The sequence below is a fragment of the Arabidopsis lyrata genome (assembly GCF_000004255.2).
Source record: "Arabidopsis lyrata subsp. lyrata unplaced genomic scaffold ARALYscaffold_3, whole genome shotgun sequence".
Lineage (NCBI taxonomy): Eukaryota > Viridiplantae > Streptophyta > Magnoliopsida > Brassicales > Brassicaceae > Arabidopsis > Arabidopsis lyrata.
The window spans coordinates 11,368,118-11,386,287 of NW_003302553.1; the positions used below are offsets into that span (position 1 = coordinate 11,368,118).

Here is an 18,170-nt window from a genome sequence, read left to right on the forward strand (position 1 = left end):
AACACGGATCCACAGGTTTTTGTAAAAGTATATATCATAAAAACAATTAAAATACATAACATTAGAATAATGAAAATTAAGAATAAAAACTTTGTTTTATTAACAAATTCGTTTCCTTTTTTCGTTAAAGAAAATGAATTAATAGAATGGACTTGTTATGTTAGCCTATAAAAGAAAATCATTTACAATCATTATGAGGAAACATGAAATTCTAAAAATGTAAAAAAATACTGGACATTAAAAAATTTGTATCTGAAGATAACAAGAAGGACTAACTAACCTTTTAATGCATACCTTATTTGATAGTTTCTTTGGAGACGGAGATGATGATGTCCATAGTTTCCAAGATCTTAAAATCGAAAGCTGCAACATAAGAAAAGTAGGTGACAATTAATTTTTTAAAAGAAAACAAACGTGAAATATAAAATGTACTAAGAACATTGTTTAAAAGAAGCCATATAAATCTCTATTACGAAAACGTTTAGTATTGTGGATCAATGGTTGAAAAGATCTTCTTTATATAGATGAATGAAAAGTACTCGAGAAGTTTAGGTTTGACCTACAAATTAAAAATTTTTTGCAAATATTCGAAAATTATATATTTGATTCCTAATATATTCGATTTTGTATTATCAACTGAATAACGTCTATATGCATGGTGGGATTTATGAATGAGGAAAGCTAATTAAAGATATTTCCATTTGTTTTAGGAAGTTTGTTGAATAATATCTAAACGAAACAAAAAAATCTTTTAAAGATATTTTATGAGAAATAATATATTCGCCAATTTGGGTTGGAGATCAAGTATATGAAAATCTCGTAAATATTATATGTTATATTTATTACATATACTAATTTTCACATTGTAGTTATTTAAATCAAAGATTTTAATGAGTTAATTATGGAATACAAAATATCTATGTAAATCAAAAAGTTTAAAGAACCAATAGCGCTGGAATTGATTTTTTTGCTATAACGATTACTAAAACATTTAAGTAAATAAAGATATTTCGTTATGATTTTTCAGCATATTCGAATTGTTGATTATTTCGAAATTTAAGGATGTTTAAGAAATCATGATTGATTTCCGATTTCATAAATTTTGATTAGAATTAAAAATAAAAGATTTAGTATTTAGATAAGGAATATACTATAATAAGGATTATTAGTACTAAAATATATTAGGAATATTCGTATTGTTAGTTTATTTAATTCAAAAATTATAATTTGCGGATTTAAAGGAAGATCTTCTCGAGATTTTAGGAATATAATCGAGATTTTAGTAACAAATGTGATCACATTAAATTTTCGAAAGATTTGAAATATTTGTGTCCAAATTGTTAGAAACAAATTAGGATAGATAATTTTTGGTTAGTATCTTTTTTAATATTTTCAAATCTTAAGAATTAAACCCATTGACATTATATTGTTGAATTTATTTTTTTTAAAATTACGTAATATTAAATAAAAAAAATTAAATAACTATCTATTTTCATTTGATGGTGTAGACAAATTATTATTATTATTTATGTAATTTAATTACAAATAACAAATATTAATTTTTATAACAAAACAAATTATTTTCGTAAGAACAATTTTTTCCCAAATCAATATTTTACAAAATATTTATTTTAATCACATATTCTTTCTATATAGAAATAAATAGTTAAATAATTATTGTTAGAAGTAGTTAAGGTAATTAACAAATATGGTTAGTTTAGATATATTATATATATTTCCAATTTAGGTGTTAATTAAGAATTAATGTGGTTTTAAGACAACATTCCTTAAATCTCTTATCCTAGATCCGAATAGGATTAAACCGGGTAAAACCCGGATCCAAAAGACTTTTTGCAAAAATCCCCTGTAAAAATGTATATGTAGATAATAATTTATTTCTTAATTTTAATCGTGTTGTTGAAGATAATTTAAAACTAACAATATCATGTACTCATGTGTACGTACACGGTAGTAATTTATGTGTGTATATGTATATAAACATCTAAATAATTTGTATATTTATGTTTAAATATTTTTTGAATATAAAAACAAAACATTCAAACCATGTACGAACTACACCTAAAAAAGATACCTAAAATTAAAGAATCAAACTGAACCTATTCGAAAAATATGAACTGAACCTGAAACTAACAAAATATCTGAATGAAATTAAACTTTTATACCTGAATAACCATAACCATAGTTGAAGAACCAAAACCTAATCCGAACCAAACTGAGAACCGAATGGGTATCCGAAATATAGTTATATACCAAACATATGAATTATATTTAGACATTTATATCATAATTACCCAGATTACAATTATAAACACTTAGGTGTCAATTATTTAAGACAGAAAAATATCCAAATTTTTTACTTATATTTGTCAAAAAAAAAAATTAAGCAAATTTTATTTAAATTTAATAAATTTTAACTTTTACCAATATTTTGGGTACCCGGAACTGAACCAAAAATATCTGAAACCAAACTGAACCAGACCAAAATTTTAAGATACCAAAAATGGATATAAAATCATTCTACCCAAAGTACCATGTACCAAAAGAATCTTACTAGAAACCAAACCAAATATCTTAATGTTTAGCCTAGTACGAACTATTATGCTGACTTTATGGGACGACACAAATATCAGTATTGACACAATATACCAGCATACATAGGTGCACACACATGCTTATTAGAGAAGTTAACATACACAAGTACATATATTGGTGATTATGTACGTAAACATGTAGTACTGTGTACGTGAAAGACGAGATAGTAATCGTGACAGAGAAATGGTGTCACTGCCCCATGTGTGGGGATTTGCAGGAAGATAAGTACAACTATCATAGACAAGTGAACATGTTTGTGTCATTTGTCTTCTCCGTTAGGGATGGTGTGAATAGTGTGTGCATGATGGAGGATTTGGCTGATGAAACTAACATGGTTTGGGGGTGAAAATGCAACAAAAACCACATTGGAGGCTCTAAATGTGGATGAAAACAATGAGAAAGTAGATGAAGAAGAAGAAGTAGATGACAATAAAGAAGATAAAGAGAAGGAGGATGATGAAGAGGACGATGGAAAACGATTAGTCAAGTAGGGGAATATCCTAGAACCGACTATAAACGGAAGTAAAGGTATTGTCGAAGATTACATTACAACATGGGACATGTCGGGGATGTTCGTGACACTAAACCGATTGTGAGACCAGCTTGAAAATTCAGTTTATTAATAGAAACATGTACTTATACTAATGAACGTGTACATGATGGAAAAAGCATCGATCATTTTGGAAAGAATTACGACATTTAACCATTTGTGAGTCCTAACTGGGAGGTAAGATATGATTTTTGGAAGAATGTACGTACACTACTAACAAGGTACCCGATGAAATATGTAAAGGTGAATGTTTTACGTACACGAATATAGATGGGCATGGTAGATTTGAAATGAATGGTAATGGTGTGCAATTTAGTATTGGAAGATCGGTCTTACCTGAATCAAAGTATGATTTATTAACAATGAATGATTCTTCTGAAGTGTATAATGGCTTTTCTATATTGCTAAGTGGTGAGGTGGAGTTACTCAATAATGATGATGTTTCAATTTCGACGATTTATGTAAGACCCAACTCAGCCCACTACGTTTACGAATCTTATATATTAGTTTAGAATCTTATATATTATCCACCAATAATATTATGTAACATAACGTTTATTAAAAAATTTAAAATAATAATTACACAGAAAGATGGAGGACCTTTCTGATGAAACTGACCATGGGTCGGTGGTGAAAACAATGAGGAAGTAGATGAAGCAGAAGAAGTACAGAGTGATAAAAAGGATGAAAAAAAGAGGATGAGGACGACGAAAAAGAGAAAGGATGAGGAAGGGGACGATGAAGATGACAACTATAAACGGTAATAAAGGTAGTGGCGAAGATTACATTACAACAAGTTGACTGATTTTGTTGTTGAGAAATATGGGATATGACATGTCGGGAATGATGGTGACACTCAACTTACTGTGGGGCTAACATGAAAATTCAGTTGATTATTAGAAACGTGTACGTATACTAATTAACGTGTACGTAACTGAAAAAACATCGATTATTTTGGAGAGAATGGTGATATTCAACCATTTGTGAGTCATAACCATGAGATAAAACATGATTTTTAGAAAAATGTACGTACATTACTAAATATGTACACGAGAAATCATCTGACGGTAAATGTTTGACGTACACATATACAAATTGGCATGGTAACTGTAAAGTGAATGGTAATTGTGTGAATTTTATTCTAGTCTTTGATGATTTAGTCAATACCCGAGTTGATGAGACAAAAATATAAATTAGTATGGCAAGAGAGACATTGTTTGTTGGAAGTGTATTTAGAAACAAAAAAAAATCAAATAACAATGGCTTCATCTCCAGTAGGAGCGTCGTAGAATACACCCCCACCATCGCCAATATGGGTTTATTATTGTATCAATAAATTTATCTTAACAAATTTAACACACCAACAAAGATGTACGTACATTATTACACGTATACATACATAACTTTTTCAGAAGTATGAGGAACAATATTTTTTCACCATATATTTTTATTTAATTATTATATTTGCATGAATTTTATTGAGATATATATGAATAATAACAAAATAGCTCAAATTTGGAGTCAAATCATTAATTGTTAGTTTTTTCGTAGAGGGTGGTTTGATATTTATTACAACCACTTTAATATCGAACCATATACATAAGTTCCACTAAATATTTTTGTGTACGTACACCGTAAATTGCATATACGTACACAGAAGAAATTCGATGAAGAGTATAAATGTAATTTTCCAGTCATCTTCAACCTGAGTATCCTCCTCTGCAACCCTAATTTTGCGGCCGTCATTAGCAGTTATCTCAGAATCTTGTTTTTTTTTTCACCTTTTGAATTCTCTTTACATATAAATCTTGTAAAGCTAAAGTGTTTGAGTTTCCAGAACTTTGTTGTATTTTGTTCGTCGCCGGAAATATGAAATTTGTTTGCTTTTGCTCGTCTAGGCAAAAACAAAAGATAATGAGAAAGTTAAAGAGGAATCGAAACGGAATTCGCCGGAATTTTTTGGGGTTTTGGTCGTTTCCAAGTAGATGAATAATAATGAGAGATTAGATTGAAGAATGGAAACGGTTTCTACTCTGGGTTTTCCTCCTCGAGCTCTTCACTTACGTCGACTATGTTCTTTGTTTTCCAATGTTGTTTTTAATTCAAAAAAATTTTAAACTAAATAAAACTAATTTTCAGATACCAAACCAATTGAAAAAAACCGATATACTTGTGAAAAAAAAAAAAAAAAAACCGAACCAAGTTACACTTCTAATTGAGGGCAGTTTCGTCAGAAATATGACAAATTGTCAAACGGTGAAAGCCTTTCCCCACTTTGTCAATTGGTGAGACAAAAAATCATTTCTGTCCTTTTTGTGAAAATTTCTTTTCTTTTAATTTCATGTAATGGACTTGGATTTCCCCTTTTGCTGACTATCCGAACAACCTTTTATGCTTACTTCAAGTTTAATGATCAAAATCCAATTATATCAAAACAGGTTATTTTTTCCTTCCACGATAATATAAAACAAGAAAAATGTAAAACCTTATAGCAAAAACTCATAAAATAATTGTTTCCATTCAAAGCCTTGAGAATTTATGGAAAAACTAAAAAAAAAAAAAAGTTATTTAATTTCCATTCAAGACCAAAAGATATCTACGACCAAAAAAAGACCAAAAGTCAAAAGATAGATATCCGAGACCGAGAGTGGGTATTTTATATTTCCAAACCAATACATATCATTTATCAATAAGTAGTCTACACAGATTAACTTAAAAAATTATTATATGACTAATTCCAAGTTTCCTACCATTTTTTCAATGTAATTTCTATACAAGAAAATTCACTATTAATTTTTTAAAAATCTTTGCAATAATTATTAAATTTTAATCTCACCCATTAACTTTAACAGTTACCATAATCAGAAAGATTACAACTTCCTTTTTTGTTTCCGACCTAGCTCTCACATAAAACCAAGATTTTTTATCACCAAATCTAGAAACAAAGCTAAACTTTCCAGTTTCATTTAGATTCTACCTTAATAAATAATAACGCAATCAAAAACCTCACATAATCAAAAGAAAACAGAGTAATAAAATCTTCATCAAAATATCTACAATTAATTAAAAAAACATTAATCTCACGACCTTGTTAAATAAATCCATTTCCTCCACTACTTTCATTTACCCTCCCTCTCTTAAAACTCTTACGTTTCGTTACCATCTAACAAAAATCAGAAGCTGTAATAATGGGAACTCATCGAATTTTCATAGGTCTTATCGCTCTTTGTTGTTTTTGTCTACCTCATCTCATTGAAGCTAAACCATTCGGAGTATACCAACAACAAGTGTTCGTGGATCAATCGGGCCATGGAAATTTCACGACAATACAAAAAGCTATTGATTCTGTTCCAATCAACAATCGTCATTGGTTCTTCATCAACGTTAAAGCTGGCCTTTACAGGTTAGTCTAGCGATGTTTTAATTGACTATGAATAAAGTTACATATGTCTTGTAATGAAGTTATATATGCGAAAGTGCTTAGTAATGTTTTTTCTCTGTCTTGTTGTATATAAAGAGAGAAAATAAAGATACCGTATGAAAAACCGTTCATAGTATTAGTAGGAGCTGGGAAGAGGTTAACGAGAGTTGAATGGGACGACCATTACTCGGTTGCACAAAGCCCTACCTTTTCTACTCTAGCCGATAACACCGTCGTTAAAAGCATCACTTTCGCCGTACGGTGATTTTTGTCTTCTGTTTTTTTTTTGGTGCATTTTTCTTCTGTTGATTTTTTTTTGATTGAAGAAATAAAAGGATTTCATTTTTTTAATATTTTTATAGAATTCATACAACTTTCCTAGCAAAGGGAAAATGAACAAGAACCCTAGAACTCCAGCCGTAGCCGCGTTGATAGGTGGCGATAAGTCAGCTTTCTACTCTGTAGGGTTTGCTGGAATTCAAGATACCTTGTGGGACTCGGATGGTAGGCACTACTTCCACCGGTGTACCATACAAGGCGCGGTCGATTTCATCTTTGGTAGCGGCCAATCTATTTACCAGGTGATCCGTTACATTCTTCACATAATAATGTTGGTTTTGAAGTTATGAATAGGATGATATTAATATCCCAAATCTACAATAATTTTGCAATTTTTTAGAAGCCGGATTTGCCTTTAAAATGGCCAAGAATTTGTTAACAGTAGACGTCCCTAGTTGTGATGTACTCAATCTAGATATATCGTTAACCACTGAGATGTTTTTACTTTTCCTATGTCCAAAAAGAAAAATATCAAACTGATGTTTAATTTTATGAAAAGTAAAGATATGATTTAAAAAAATTGAATCCAAACTAAGAATGTTCTTGATTCAGTTTTGATTTGATAACCATTTTCAAAAAAACACGAAAAGCTAAATATCCCTAATGGAACCATTCCTAATATTCCTTTAGAATTCACATACAATTAATGTCCCATTATAAAACTAAAATTCCTATTTATTCGGGGTCTATAGTTTCATTAAATAAAAGGTGTGTGTTTGGTGGGTTGTAGAGTTGTGTGATACAAGTGCTAGGTGGGCAGCTAGAACCGGGGCTAGCGGGTTACATAACGGCTCAAGGACGGACCAACCCGTACGATGCAAATGGATTCATCTTCATCAACTGCCTTGTATATGGAACGGGCATGGCCTTCTTGGGCAGGCCGTGGCGCGGTTACTCTCGAGTGATTTTTTACAACTCGAACCTGACCGATGTAGTTGTTCCTGAAGGATGGGATGCATGGAACTTCGTGGGCCACGAAAACCAGCTGATCTTTGCAGAACATGGATGCTTTGGAAGTGGAGCAACTACAGGAAGACGTGTGAAGTGGGTTAAGAAGCTTAGTGGATCTGCCATTCAAAATTTGGCTGATCTCAGCTTTATTAATCGTGGTGGATGGGTTGAAGATTTACCCATCCCTGCTTGATCTCTCCTTTGCTTCTAGTTTTTGATTTTATTTTTTAGATTTCTTATTGATCATCCCTCTTTATTTAGTTTAACCAAATGTAGTAATTTGTTATGCTTTATATTCTTTTAGTTTGACATTGACATACAAAATGATGCAGCGTCATCTATGATACATGGGCTTTTATTATGGGCTTTATTTACATATGAGCCTTTATTTATTAGCTTCTTAATTATGTTAGGGTTTTTGTTTTATGTCTTCTATTTAAGTAAACCTCTAGACTCGATTGTAGGCAGCTTTTGATTATTGAATAAACGAGTTTTAAGAGAGCTTTGTGTAAAGCCTAGAGAGGAGGACTCTCAACCCTAAGAGCTTGTGTTCAAGCCCTGCAAGGAGGACTTGCAAAACCCCGTCGATATCGTTCCCTGGAGCCGATCTCGACCCTATCTCTATTGCTTCTTCGTCAGGTTTTGACGTTCTAAGCAAGATCCGTTCTTGAATCCGAGTTCTCGTGGAGATCTTGTGTTCTCGTCCGTTATTTAGCTTCCGCTCTGATACCTGATGCAGCGCATCTTCAAGATCGAACGTCGCAAGATTCGAGGACGAATCTTCTCTAACCTGAGGAGACTGATGCAGCGTCATCTATGATACATGGGCTTTTATTATGGGCTTTATTTACATATGAGCCTTTATTTATTAGCTTCTTAATTATGTTATGGTTTTTGTTTTATGTCTTCTATTTAAGTAAACCTCTAGACTCGATTGTAGGCAGCTTTTGATTATTGAATAAACGAGTTTTAAGAGAGCTTTGTGTAAAGCCTAGAGAGGAGGACTCTCAACCCTAAGAGCTTGTGTTCAAGCCCTGCAAGGAGGACTTGCAAAACCCCGTCGATATCGTTCCCTGGAGCCGATCTCGACCCTATCTCTATTGCTTCTTCGTTAGGTTTTGACGTTCTAAGCAAGATCCGTTCTTGAATCCGAGTTCTCGTGGAGATCTTGTGTTCTCGTCCGTTATTTAGCTTCCGCTCTCTATCACAAAATAACAAAACATTTCAGAGAGCTTGTTTTTATATTTCTCCTTTTGTTTTTTCTTTGCAATAAGTTTAACACAAGCGCGTGGATGAAGGTACATTTGCGACATGTGTTGATTTAAAGTTTTAAACACAAGTTTTGTAAAACTCATATTACACCGCAATAGTTTTATGTTCATGTGAATGAACGAAGATGAACTTTTGTGGTTTGGGAAAGTGAAGTCACGGCATCACACCTACATGCAGCAAAAATTGAGAATTCAGTAGTTGAATAAGAGAATCTATATATACATTTTTGGATCACAATTAGCAAATAAATCCTGAAGTTGAGAAGTATTTACAATGGCATGCCATTAGCATTAATTATTTAGATTTATTTTATTTAAGTAAAGATTTTTAAATGAAATTCATTTTTTCATATATTTAGCAAAAGTCTCTACAAAATCATTCTTTATCTATTTAAGTAAAGATTTTGAAATCAAATATGTTCTCAACAATTTACCAAAAATTTCTACACAATCTTTTTAAAAATCTCGACTTAGTTAACTTCTGATTTTTATCTGCAAAAAAAAAATTAATAGTAACGAGTGATGTAAAAATCGGGAATGTTGATATTACAATTTCTTCTACTTTTTTTTTTCATATAATGAAAATTAGTTTTAGGGATATTTTCTCAAAACCTCTAAATAAAACAAAAGGTTTCAAAAGATAGCTTCTCTTTTGGCGGGTCGACCCGCAAATCCGCAACTCTCTACGGGCTTATCCGCATGAACCTGCGACCAGTAGTGGATAAAAATATTATTCAAAAAAAATAACAAATGATGTTTAATTTTACGGGACGGGGTTATATGGTGCAACGGGTTTAGATCAATATTAATATTAAACAATATTAAACAATATACGATGGATGAAATCCTAGAATTAAAAATCAAAATTTAATTATAAAATCAGAAACACTAAACAAAATAAACAATATTAACAAAACAAATACAACTTAAAATTTTGCAAAATAATTTTTTTGTTGTAAAAAAATCGACCCGCGGTGTACCGCGGGGTAAAATCTAGATTTGGAAGTTTAAGGAAGAAAAATCTTTTTTTAAAAAATAATAGCTCCGCGGTGTACCGCAAGAAAAATCTTTCTCTTAAACTGAGGCAAAAAGAAGAAGAAAGCCAAATGTCGTTTAAGTGTATATAACTATATATAGATATACCATTTAAACCTAAAACACAATTAATATACTCAAAACTATTAATATAGATATATGAATGGTACATTTATAAAATAGGTCGAAATATTATATTATACTCTCTATTAATAAACAAAACTAATTATCTATATATACATTTTTGGATCACAATTAGCAAATAAATCCTGAAGTTGAGAAGTATTTACAATGGCATGCCATTAGCATTAATTATTTAGATTTATTTTATTTAAGTAAAGATTTTTAAATGAAATTCATTTTTTCATATATTTAGCAAAAGTCTCTACAAAATCATTCTTTATCTATTTAAGTAAAGATTTTGAAATCAAATATGTTCTCAACAATTTACCAAAAATTTCTACACAATCTTTTTAAAAATCTCGACTTAGTTAACTTCTGATTTTTATCTGCAAAAAAAAAATTAATAGTAACGAGTGATGTAAAAATCGGGAATGTTGATATTACAATTTCTTCTACTTTTTTTTTTCATATAATGAAAATTAGTTTTAGGGATATTTTCTCAAAACCTCTAAATAAAACAAAAGGTTTCAAAAGATAGCTTCTCTTTTGGCGGGTCGACCCGCAAATCCGCAACTCTCTACGGGCTTATCCGCATGAACCTGCGACCAGTAGTGGATAAAAATATTATTCAAAAAAAATAACAAATGATGTTTAATTTTACGGGACGGGGTTATATGGTGCAACGGGTTTAGATCAATATTAATATTAAACAATATTAAACAATATACGATGGATGAAATCCTAGAATTAAAAATCAAAATTTAATTATAAAATCAGAAACACTAAACAAAATAAACAATATTAACAAAACAAATACAACTTAAAATTTTGCAAAATAATTTTTTTGTTGTAAAAAAATCGACCCGCGGTGTACCGCGGGGTAAAATCTAGATTTGGAAGTTTAAGGAAGAAAAATCTTTTTTTAAAAAATAATAGCTCCGCGGTGTACCGCAAGAAAAATCTTTCTCTTAAACTGAGGCAAAAAGAAGAAGAAAGCCAAATGTCGTTTAAGTGTATATAACTATATATAGATATACCATTTAAACCTAAAACACAATTAATATACTCAAAACTATTAATATAGATATATGGATGGTACATTTATAAAATAGGTCGAAATATTATATTATACTCTCTATTAATAAACAAAACTAATTATATTTAGATTTTTTTTAAAAAAATTATAGCCCCGCGGTGTACCGCGGGTTCAAATCTATAAAACATATTATTTAATTTACACAATTGTCTTAGATTATTATGGGCCTTAAGACAAAACATCACACTGATCCAAGATTATTATGGGCCTTTAGGCAAATATAAATTCTGGGGTCCATTAATCCAAGATGATTCAAAATTGCCATTTTTTATATAAAAAAACATGAATTTACATTTATTAGGTATTAGATTTTTTAGGGTATAGTATTGGTTAGGGAAAATTCCCAAAAAATAAATAGTAATTTTTATTTGGACGTTTAATACCCAATATTTTTGGATTGAAATAAAACTAACCCATCTAATTATTTGTGGTCATAAAATACCACATATATAATTATTGGTGGAATCGAACCTGTAATATAACGGTGTTAAATTTTAATTTCACATGTTTTAATCTATATATACAATCATTTGGATAAAATTAATGAATACATCATCCTAGTCTATGTATACAATCATTTAGCTAAAATTAAATGAAATTGAACTAATTAGATGAATTATGTGTTTTATGAAAAAAATTCCCAAATATTTTTTTTTAAATGTTAAAAATGGCAAATTTGAAAGAATATTGTGAAAATGGCAAATTTATAAAATGGTTGAGCAGAATGGCTTTTTAAACCAAAAAAAAAGAATGGCTTTTTAAACAATACTCCCAATTTAATATAGTTACCTTTTTTTTTTCAACTTACCTATATTAAATCTTGTTTGAATATAAAATTTATTTTATTAAAGAAATATAAAATCAAAAATATACTGTCTTTTTAGCAGTGTTCAAGAAAACGCTAGGCGCTAAGCGGGCGGTGACCCAATGCCTAGCGCCTAGAACGCCTAATCGGGGCCTAGACGATTTTTAGGCGGTTTAGACGTTTATAACATAAAACATTATAAATATGATATTATATATAAAAGCTATATAAAATATCTATATAAAACCAAAAATTATGAAATTATAAAAAAAAACTACATAAAACATTTATTTATATTTATATTAAATAATATATAAATATTTATAACTATATATATAAATAAAATTCTTATTGAAATTGAAAAAATACATTAAACAAGATCTGTGTAATTTTAGGCGGTCAAAACGGTTATCTAGGCATCGCATAAGAGCCTAGCGCCTAATCGGGGCCTAGGCGACCGCATAGACCGCTTTTTAGTCCCGGACTGTCCCATCTTGTGCTCATCCTAATGAGTACATGTCTTACATTTATCTCAACTTATGATGGATCAATACAATAGATAGATATTTGGAATTAACAATTTCAACTACACTAATCGTATGGATTGTATCAACTGAAGTTATATCATAGATTTATAGTATACTAATCATGTTAACCGCACTAATCTAACTGATGAAACAGAAAAGCATGAAACAGCCCTTTTTGTCATTTTTATATGATACGTAAACGTATATTATATTTCTATCAATTATTTAAAATTCGTACTACTTTATTATATTCAAAATACTAAACATATATAGTATATTCATAATCGGCGAAGTTGGCAGCTACTAGCTAGAGACATCAATATAAATATCCCGAAGCCATGTGTTTGACTTCAACTTGTTCAGTTGTTAATAATTAAATACCTCTAAACTTCTATGTTTTTGTGTTATTCTACTTTGATCAAAACATGTATAATGTCAAAAAATCCAAGAGTTGGTAAATCACATTTCTTTACATATAATTTTTGTTTGATTGATTGCAAATTATAATACTCGAAAACATTAGTTCCTAAATAAAACCAATGATCTTTACAAATAATATATATATTATTAGTTTGGAATTTAGAATTTGGATTGAAATTTGAACAAACTAAACTTAATTGTGTCGATTTTTTTTTAAGAATTTTCATTTTTATACACCATTTAGCCTTTAATGTATCAATCGAGTTTTTTTAACCTTTACATTTACTAGAAGTCTTTCTTAACCCTCTCTCCTTTTCTGTAGCATTGTAATTTATGTTCATAAAAATTTCTTCCTAATGTGTACATGAAATATCAGAGGAAGACCAAATAAAACGCTCCCAGGCACGAACCCCTAGGTGAATATTAGAAGAATGTCTCTTGCTATTATCCAGATCTCAACCACTTTTATTTCCCAAAAGTAGAAACACCCAACGGTTATTAACCACTTATGGCAAGTTGCGACGCTTTTTCAAACGTTTCCGGCGAAGTTTCCACCCAAGCTCTTCATCAACTTTCATTTCTGAGCACCAGTTTCTTCCACTTCTAGAGACAAGGTCTCTCAGGTACTTTCTCCTCTTCTACCCACCTCATGCTTTCCCTGTTCTAATCTCTTCAAAGTTGTGTAACCCTGTGTAAACCTGAAAACCTTTTTTAAACCTTTTAAACCTACCTGAGACCATTTATTGAGGGTTGAAGCTCTCCACTCAATCTTTAAACCAACCGTTTCTACCATCAATACCTGCATTTATGGAGAACAGAATTCCCCACCATCTTAAAGGCAAAGAAATTGATAGAGGGTACTCCCCTCCTCCCCGTAAGCGCATCAGAGCCCAAGATCTGGACACCTCAGATCTCATTGCAGCAAACTCCCTAACTCTCATGGGAAGACTCACTAACCCATCCTCCCAAAGACTATGGTCGCTGTTTCCTTTCCTCTCCAACAGATGGAACCTTAGAGGAAAAGCTATTGGCTCTGACCTGGGGAAAGGTTGCTTTCAGTTCAAATTTGATTATGAGGAGGATCTACAGAAGGTCCTAGATAACAGACCTTATCATTATGATCAATGGATGGTCATCCTACAGAGGTGGGAACCAGTCATTTCTGACTCCTTTCCATCTATGATTCCATTTTGGATAGAGATACAAGGTCTCCCTAAACACTTCTGGCAGCCTGAAATGTTAACAACCATTGGAGAAGAGTTAGGAGACATCATGGATATGGAAATCACTTCATCTACAGCTAAAATCAGAGTCCTCATCAACGGTCTGCAGCCCCTCACTAAAGACACTATTGTGGATTTCCCGATGGAAGTGAAGCCCTTATCTCACTAGAGTACAAAAATCTCAAAAACCACTGTCACCACTGCCTACGACTGTCTCATGAAACTAAAAATTGTCCTGGAATTGTAAAAACAATTGAGAAGACTAAGCCAACGTCTCATGCAGAGGTTTCTCATGACTCTAGAGGAGGATCAAGAAACTACTACACTCCTAGGGATAACTTCACAGCTCCCCAACGCTTTCACAGAGACTCTGCCAGCTCTGCTTTCTCCCAGGAAGCCACAAATAATCTGAAAAGAAACTATGATAGGATGGAAGGCAGAAATCCTCACCTTTCAGAAGAGAGATCTCAGAGTCATAGAGGTGCAAGGAACATCCCTGAACGTTCACAACACCACCACAGAGCTCCCTATAAGCCTCATGGAACCTCTAGATCATCCTCACAATCTGATAGATTCCATACTTCTGGAAATCTTCACTAGAGGGAAAAAAACTCCACTACCTACACAGGTTCATGGAACTTCTGAGTTGCCAAAGAGTAGAAGACCACCCGTTAAGAGAACATCTTTAAACTCAGACCCTTAGACTCCACCTCCTCCTCCCCTTTGGAGACATGGATGCCTGGAAGCTACCTCTCCGGGTGTGCCTATTCCCTCAAAAGACCAAGTCCTAGGTGAACTCCGCGATGTCACAGTTCAATATATCACTTGTGCTGATCCCACAGAGAGTGCGGCTAGAAGACAGAGGGTTATCCAGGGTGAATCCAGGAATCTGATGAGCAACACTGCAGACCAGATCATAGAAGCAGCAGTAGCCCCTGCTCCAAATTTCATATCTCCTAGTTTGGACCCTTCACCACAGAATATCAGAGCTTCCCCGAGCATTGGTTCCCCCTTACCTACCAAGGAACCAGAGAAGCAGGTTAAAAGAGGTCGTGGAAGACCACCTCGAGCAAAACAGACTGTAAAACCTCCCACTAAGTTATCAGGTGCAAAAAGCTAAAAGAGAAATCTTATTCAAGGCTCACCTAAGAAAACTACTGGCTCAAAAACTTCCTGCAAACCTGTATTAACACATGCGGGGCCAAGTCAGACTAAATCTCCACCAGGGAACCAGTCGAAGTCAGGATCTTTGCCCTCCTCAAATTCGGGGTCCTCTAAAGGAAACAAAAATGGTAATCCAAAAACCTCTTTAATACCTGCAAAGAAGATGACAAAGGTGGATTTTCAGAATCCATGTCACCCTCTTCCTTAAGGATAGTGAGCTGGAACTGTTGTGGGTTGGGGAATCCCATGACAGTCCAGAGGCTTAGGGAAATCCGCAAAACGATTTTCCCTGACTTACTATTCCTCATGGAGACAAAGAATTCTCCTGAAGCTGTTCTCCACACCCTCCAGTGGTTAGACTATTCTTCACATCACTTGGTCTCCCCTCCTTCTCCTGCTGCTGGAGGCCTTGCTCTATTTTTGAAATCAAGTGTTGAAGTGGAGATATTACAGTCTAATCCACATTTTATTGATACCAAAATCAAGGCAAAAGGAAGAATATTCTACTCAACTTTCTTATATGGTGAACCTGAGAGATCACAGAGAATTCAAGTCTGGAATGATCTCCAAGATCTGACTCTTATGAGATCTGGCCCTTGGTTTATTACTGGAGATTTCAATGACATCATTTGCGCTGATGAAAAATCTGGAGGTCCTACACGATCTTAAGGCTCATATACTGACCTGAGATCTTTCATGTCTTCTTGTGACATGTATGATCTAAAACATACAGGAAACTTTTTATCCTGGCGAGGCAAAAGACATACTCACTTGGTAAGATGCAGGCTTAACTGGGCCATGGCCAACAGTGATTGGATAATAGCCTACCCCTCAGGCCGCAGTGAGTATTTGCGATTTGAGGGGTCTGACCACCGTCCCCTTGTAACCTCCTTTGATCCTGAACAAGAAAAGAAGAAAAGTATCTTCAGATATGATAGGAGCCTTAAAGATAATCCAGAGATTACTGCCTTGGTCTTTGATACCTGGAAATCCAATAATAGAGCATCTGTTGATCGCCGTATTCATCTATGCAGAACTGCCATCATCAAGTGGAGTAAAGAACATCATCTCAACAGCCAAAAAGAGATTCTATCTCTCAGAGAAAAACTAGAAGAAGCTATGAATGATGACACAGCCTTACAGCTTGGCATTGACCAACTAAATCAGAAACTCCTTCTTGCCTACAAAAAAGAAGAAGAATTTTGGAAACAACGAAGCCGACAACTTTGGCTGGCCCTTGGAGACAGAAATTCTGGCTTCTTTCATGCTGCTACAAAAGGTCGAAGAGCAACCAATACTATCTCTTTTATTGAATCTCCATCAGGCACTAATGTATATGAGGAAGCAGAGATTATTGGAGTTATTTCAGAATACTTCCAGGATATCTTCACCTCCCAGGAAAATAACAGAAACTCTATAGTTACAGAAGCTCTCAACCCATGTATAACACCTGAGATGAATGAAACCCTCACTGCGATGCCTTCTCCCTCCGAGATCAAAAGTGCTTGTTTTTCAATCCATGCTGACAAAGCACCCGGGCCTGACGGCTTCTCTGCTAGCTTTTTCCAAACCAATTGGGATACAGTGAGTGATGAAATCATTGCTGAAGTCCAATCCTTTTTCATCTCTGGTTCCCTGCCACAAAGAATAAACCACACTCATGTCAGACTCATTCCCAAAGTCTCTGTCCCTCAGAAAGTTTCTGACTATAGACCTATAGCTCTTTGCTCAGTCTATTACAAGATCATAGCTAAACTTATAGCTAAGAGACTCAAACCTATTCTCCATGCTTGTATCTCCGAGAACCAGTCGGCTTTTGTCCCACAACGTGCCATCTCTGATAATGTTCTGATAACTCATGAGGCTCTCCACTACCTGAAAACTTCTGGAGCTGTAAAACACTTCTATATGGCTGTGAAGACTAATATGAGTAAAGTCTATGACAGGCTTGAATGGGAATTTATTAAGGCAGCTCTTGAAAGAATGGGTTTCCACCAAGATTTCATTGGTTGGATTATGCAATGTATATCTACAGTCTCATACTCCTTCTTACTAAATGGTCAAGCAAAAGGATTGGTTTTACCGCAACGGGGCATTAGACAAGGTAACCCGTTATCCCCATACATCTTTATTATTTGCAGTGAAGTACTCTCAGGCTTATGCACCAAAGCACAGGAGAATGGTAGCCTACCTGGTTTACGAGTTGCTATGGGAAGCCCCCGAGTCAATCATCTCCTCTTTGCAGACGACACAATGTTCTTCTGCCGTGTGGACCATAAAAGCTGTCTGAAACTCAAGTCCATCCTACACAAATATGAACTGGCTTCTGGTCAAAAAATAAACCAGATAAAATCTGCTATTACTTTTTCTACAAAAACTCCTCTTCATGTCAAAGAAAGAGTTAAAAGAGACCTGGATATCCATAAGGAAGGAGGTCAAGGAAAATACCTAGGTCTCCCTGAGCTCTTTGGTAGAAAGAAGAAAGATTTGTTCACTTCCATTGTTGACCGGATCAAACAGAAAGCACTAAGCTGGTCTTCAAGGTTTCTTTCCTCGGCTGGAAAGCTTACAATGCTCAAGTCAGTTCTGTCCTCTCTACCCACTTATACTATGTCCTGCTTCCAACTGCCAG

The 18,170-nt window shown here is 33.4% G+C and overlaps 1 protein-coding gene across 1 annotated transcript; it reads left to right on the forward strand.

The window, feature by feature from the left end:
- The first annotated feature begins 5,390 nt into the window (after positions 1 to 5,390).
- LOC9319550 (probable pectinesterase 29) lies at positions 5,391 to 8,166 on the forward strand. The gene is made up of 4 exons (XM_002883437.2): positions 5,391 to 6,566; positions 6,681 to 6,840; positions 6,947 to 7,165; positions 7,654 to 8,166. The coding sequence occupies exons 1-4, from the start codon at positions 6,352 to 6,354 to the stop codon at positions 8,065 to 8,067; spliced, it is 1,008 nt and encodes a 335-aa protein (XP_002883483.1). The 5' UTR covers positions 5,391 to 6,351; the 3' UTR covers positions 8,068 to 8,166.
- Positions 8,167 to 18,170: the final 10,004 nt, after the last annotated feature.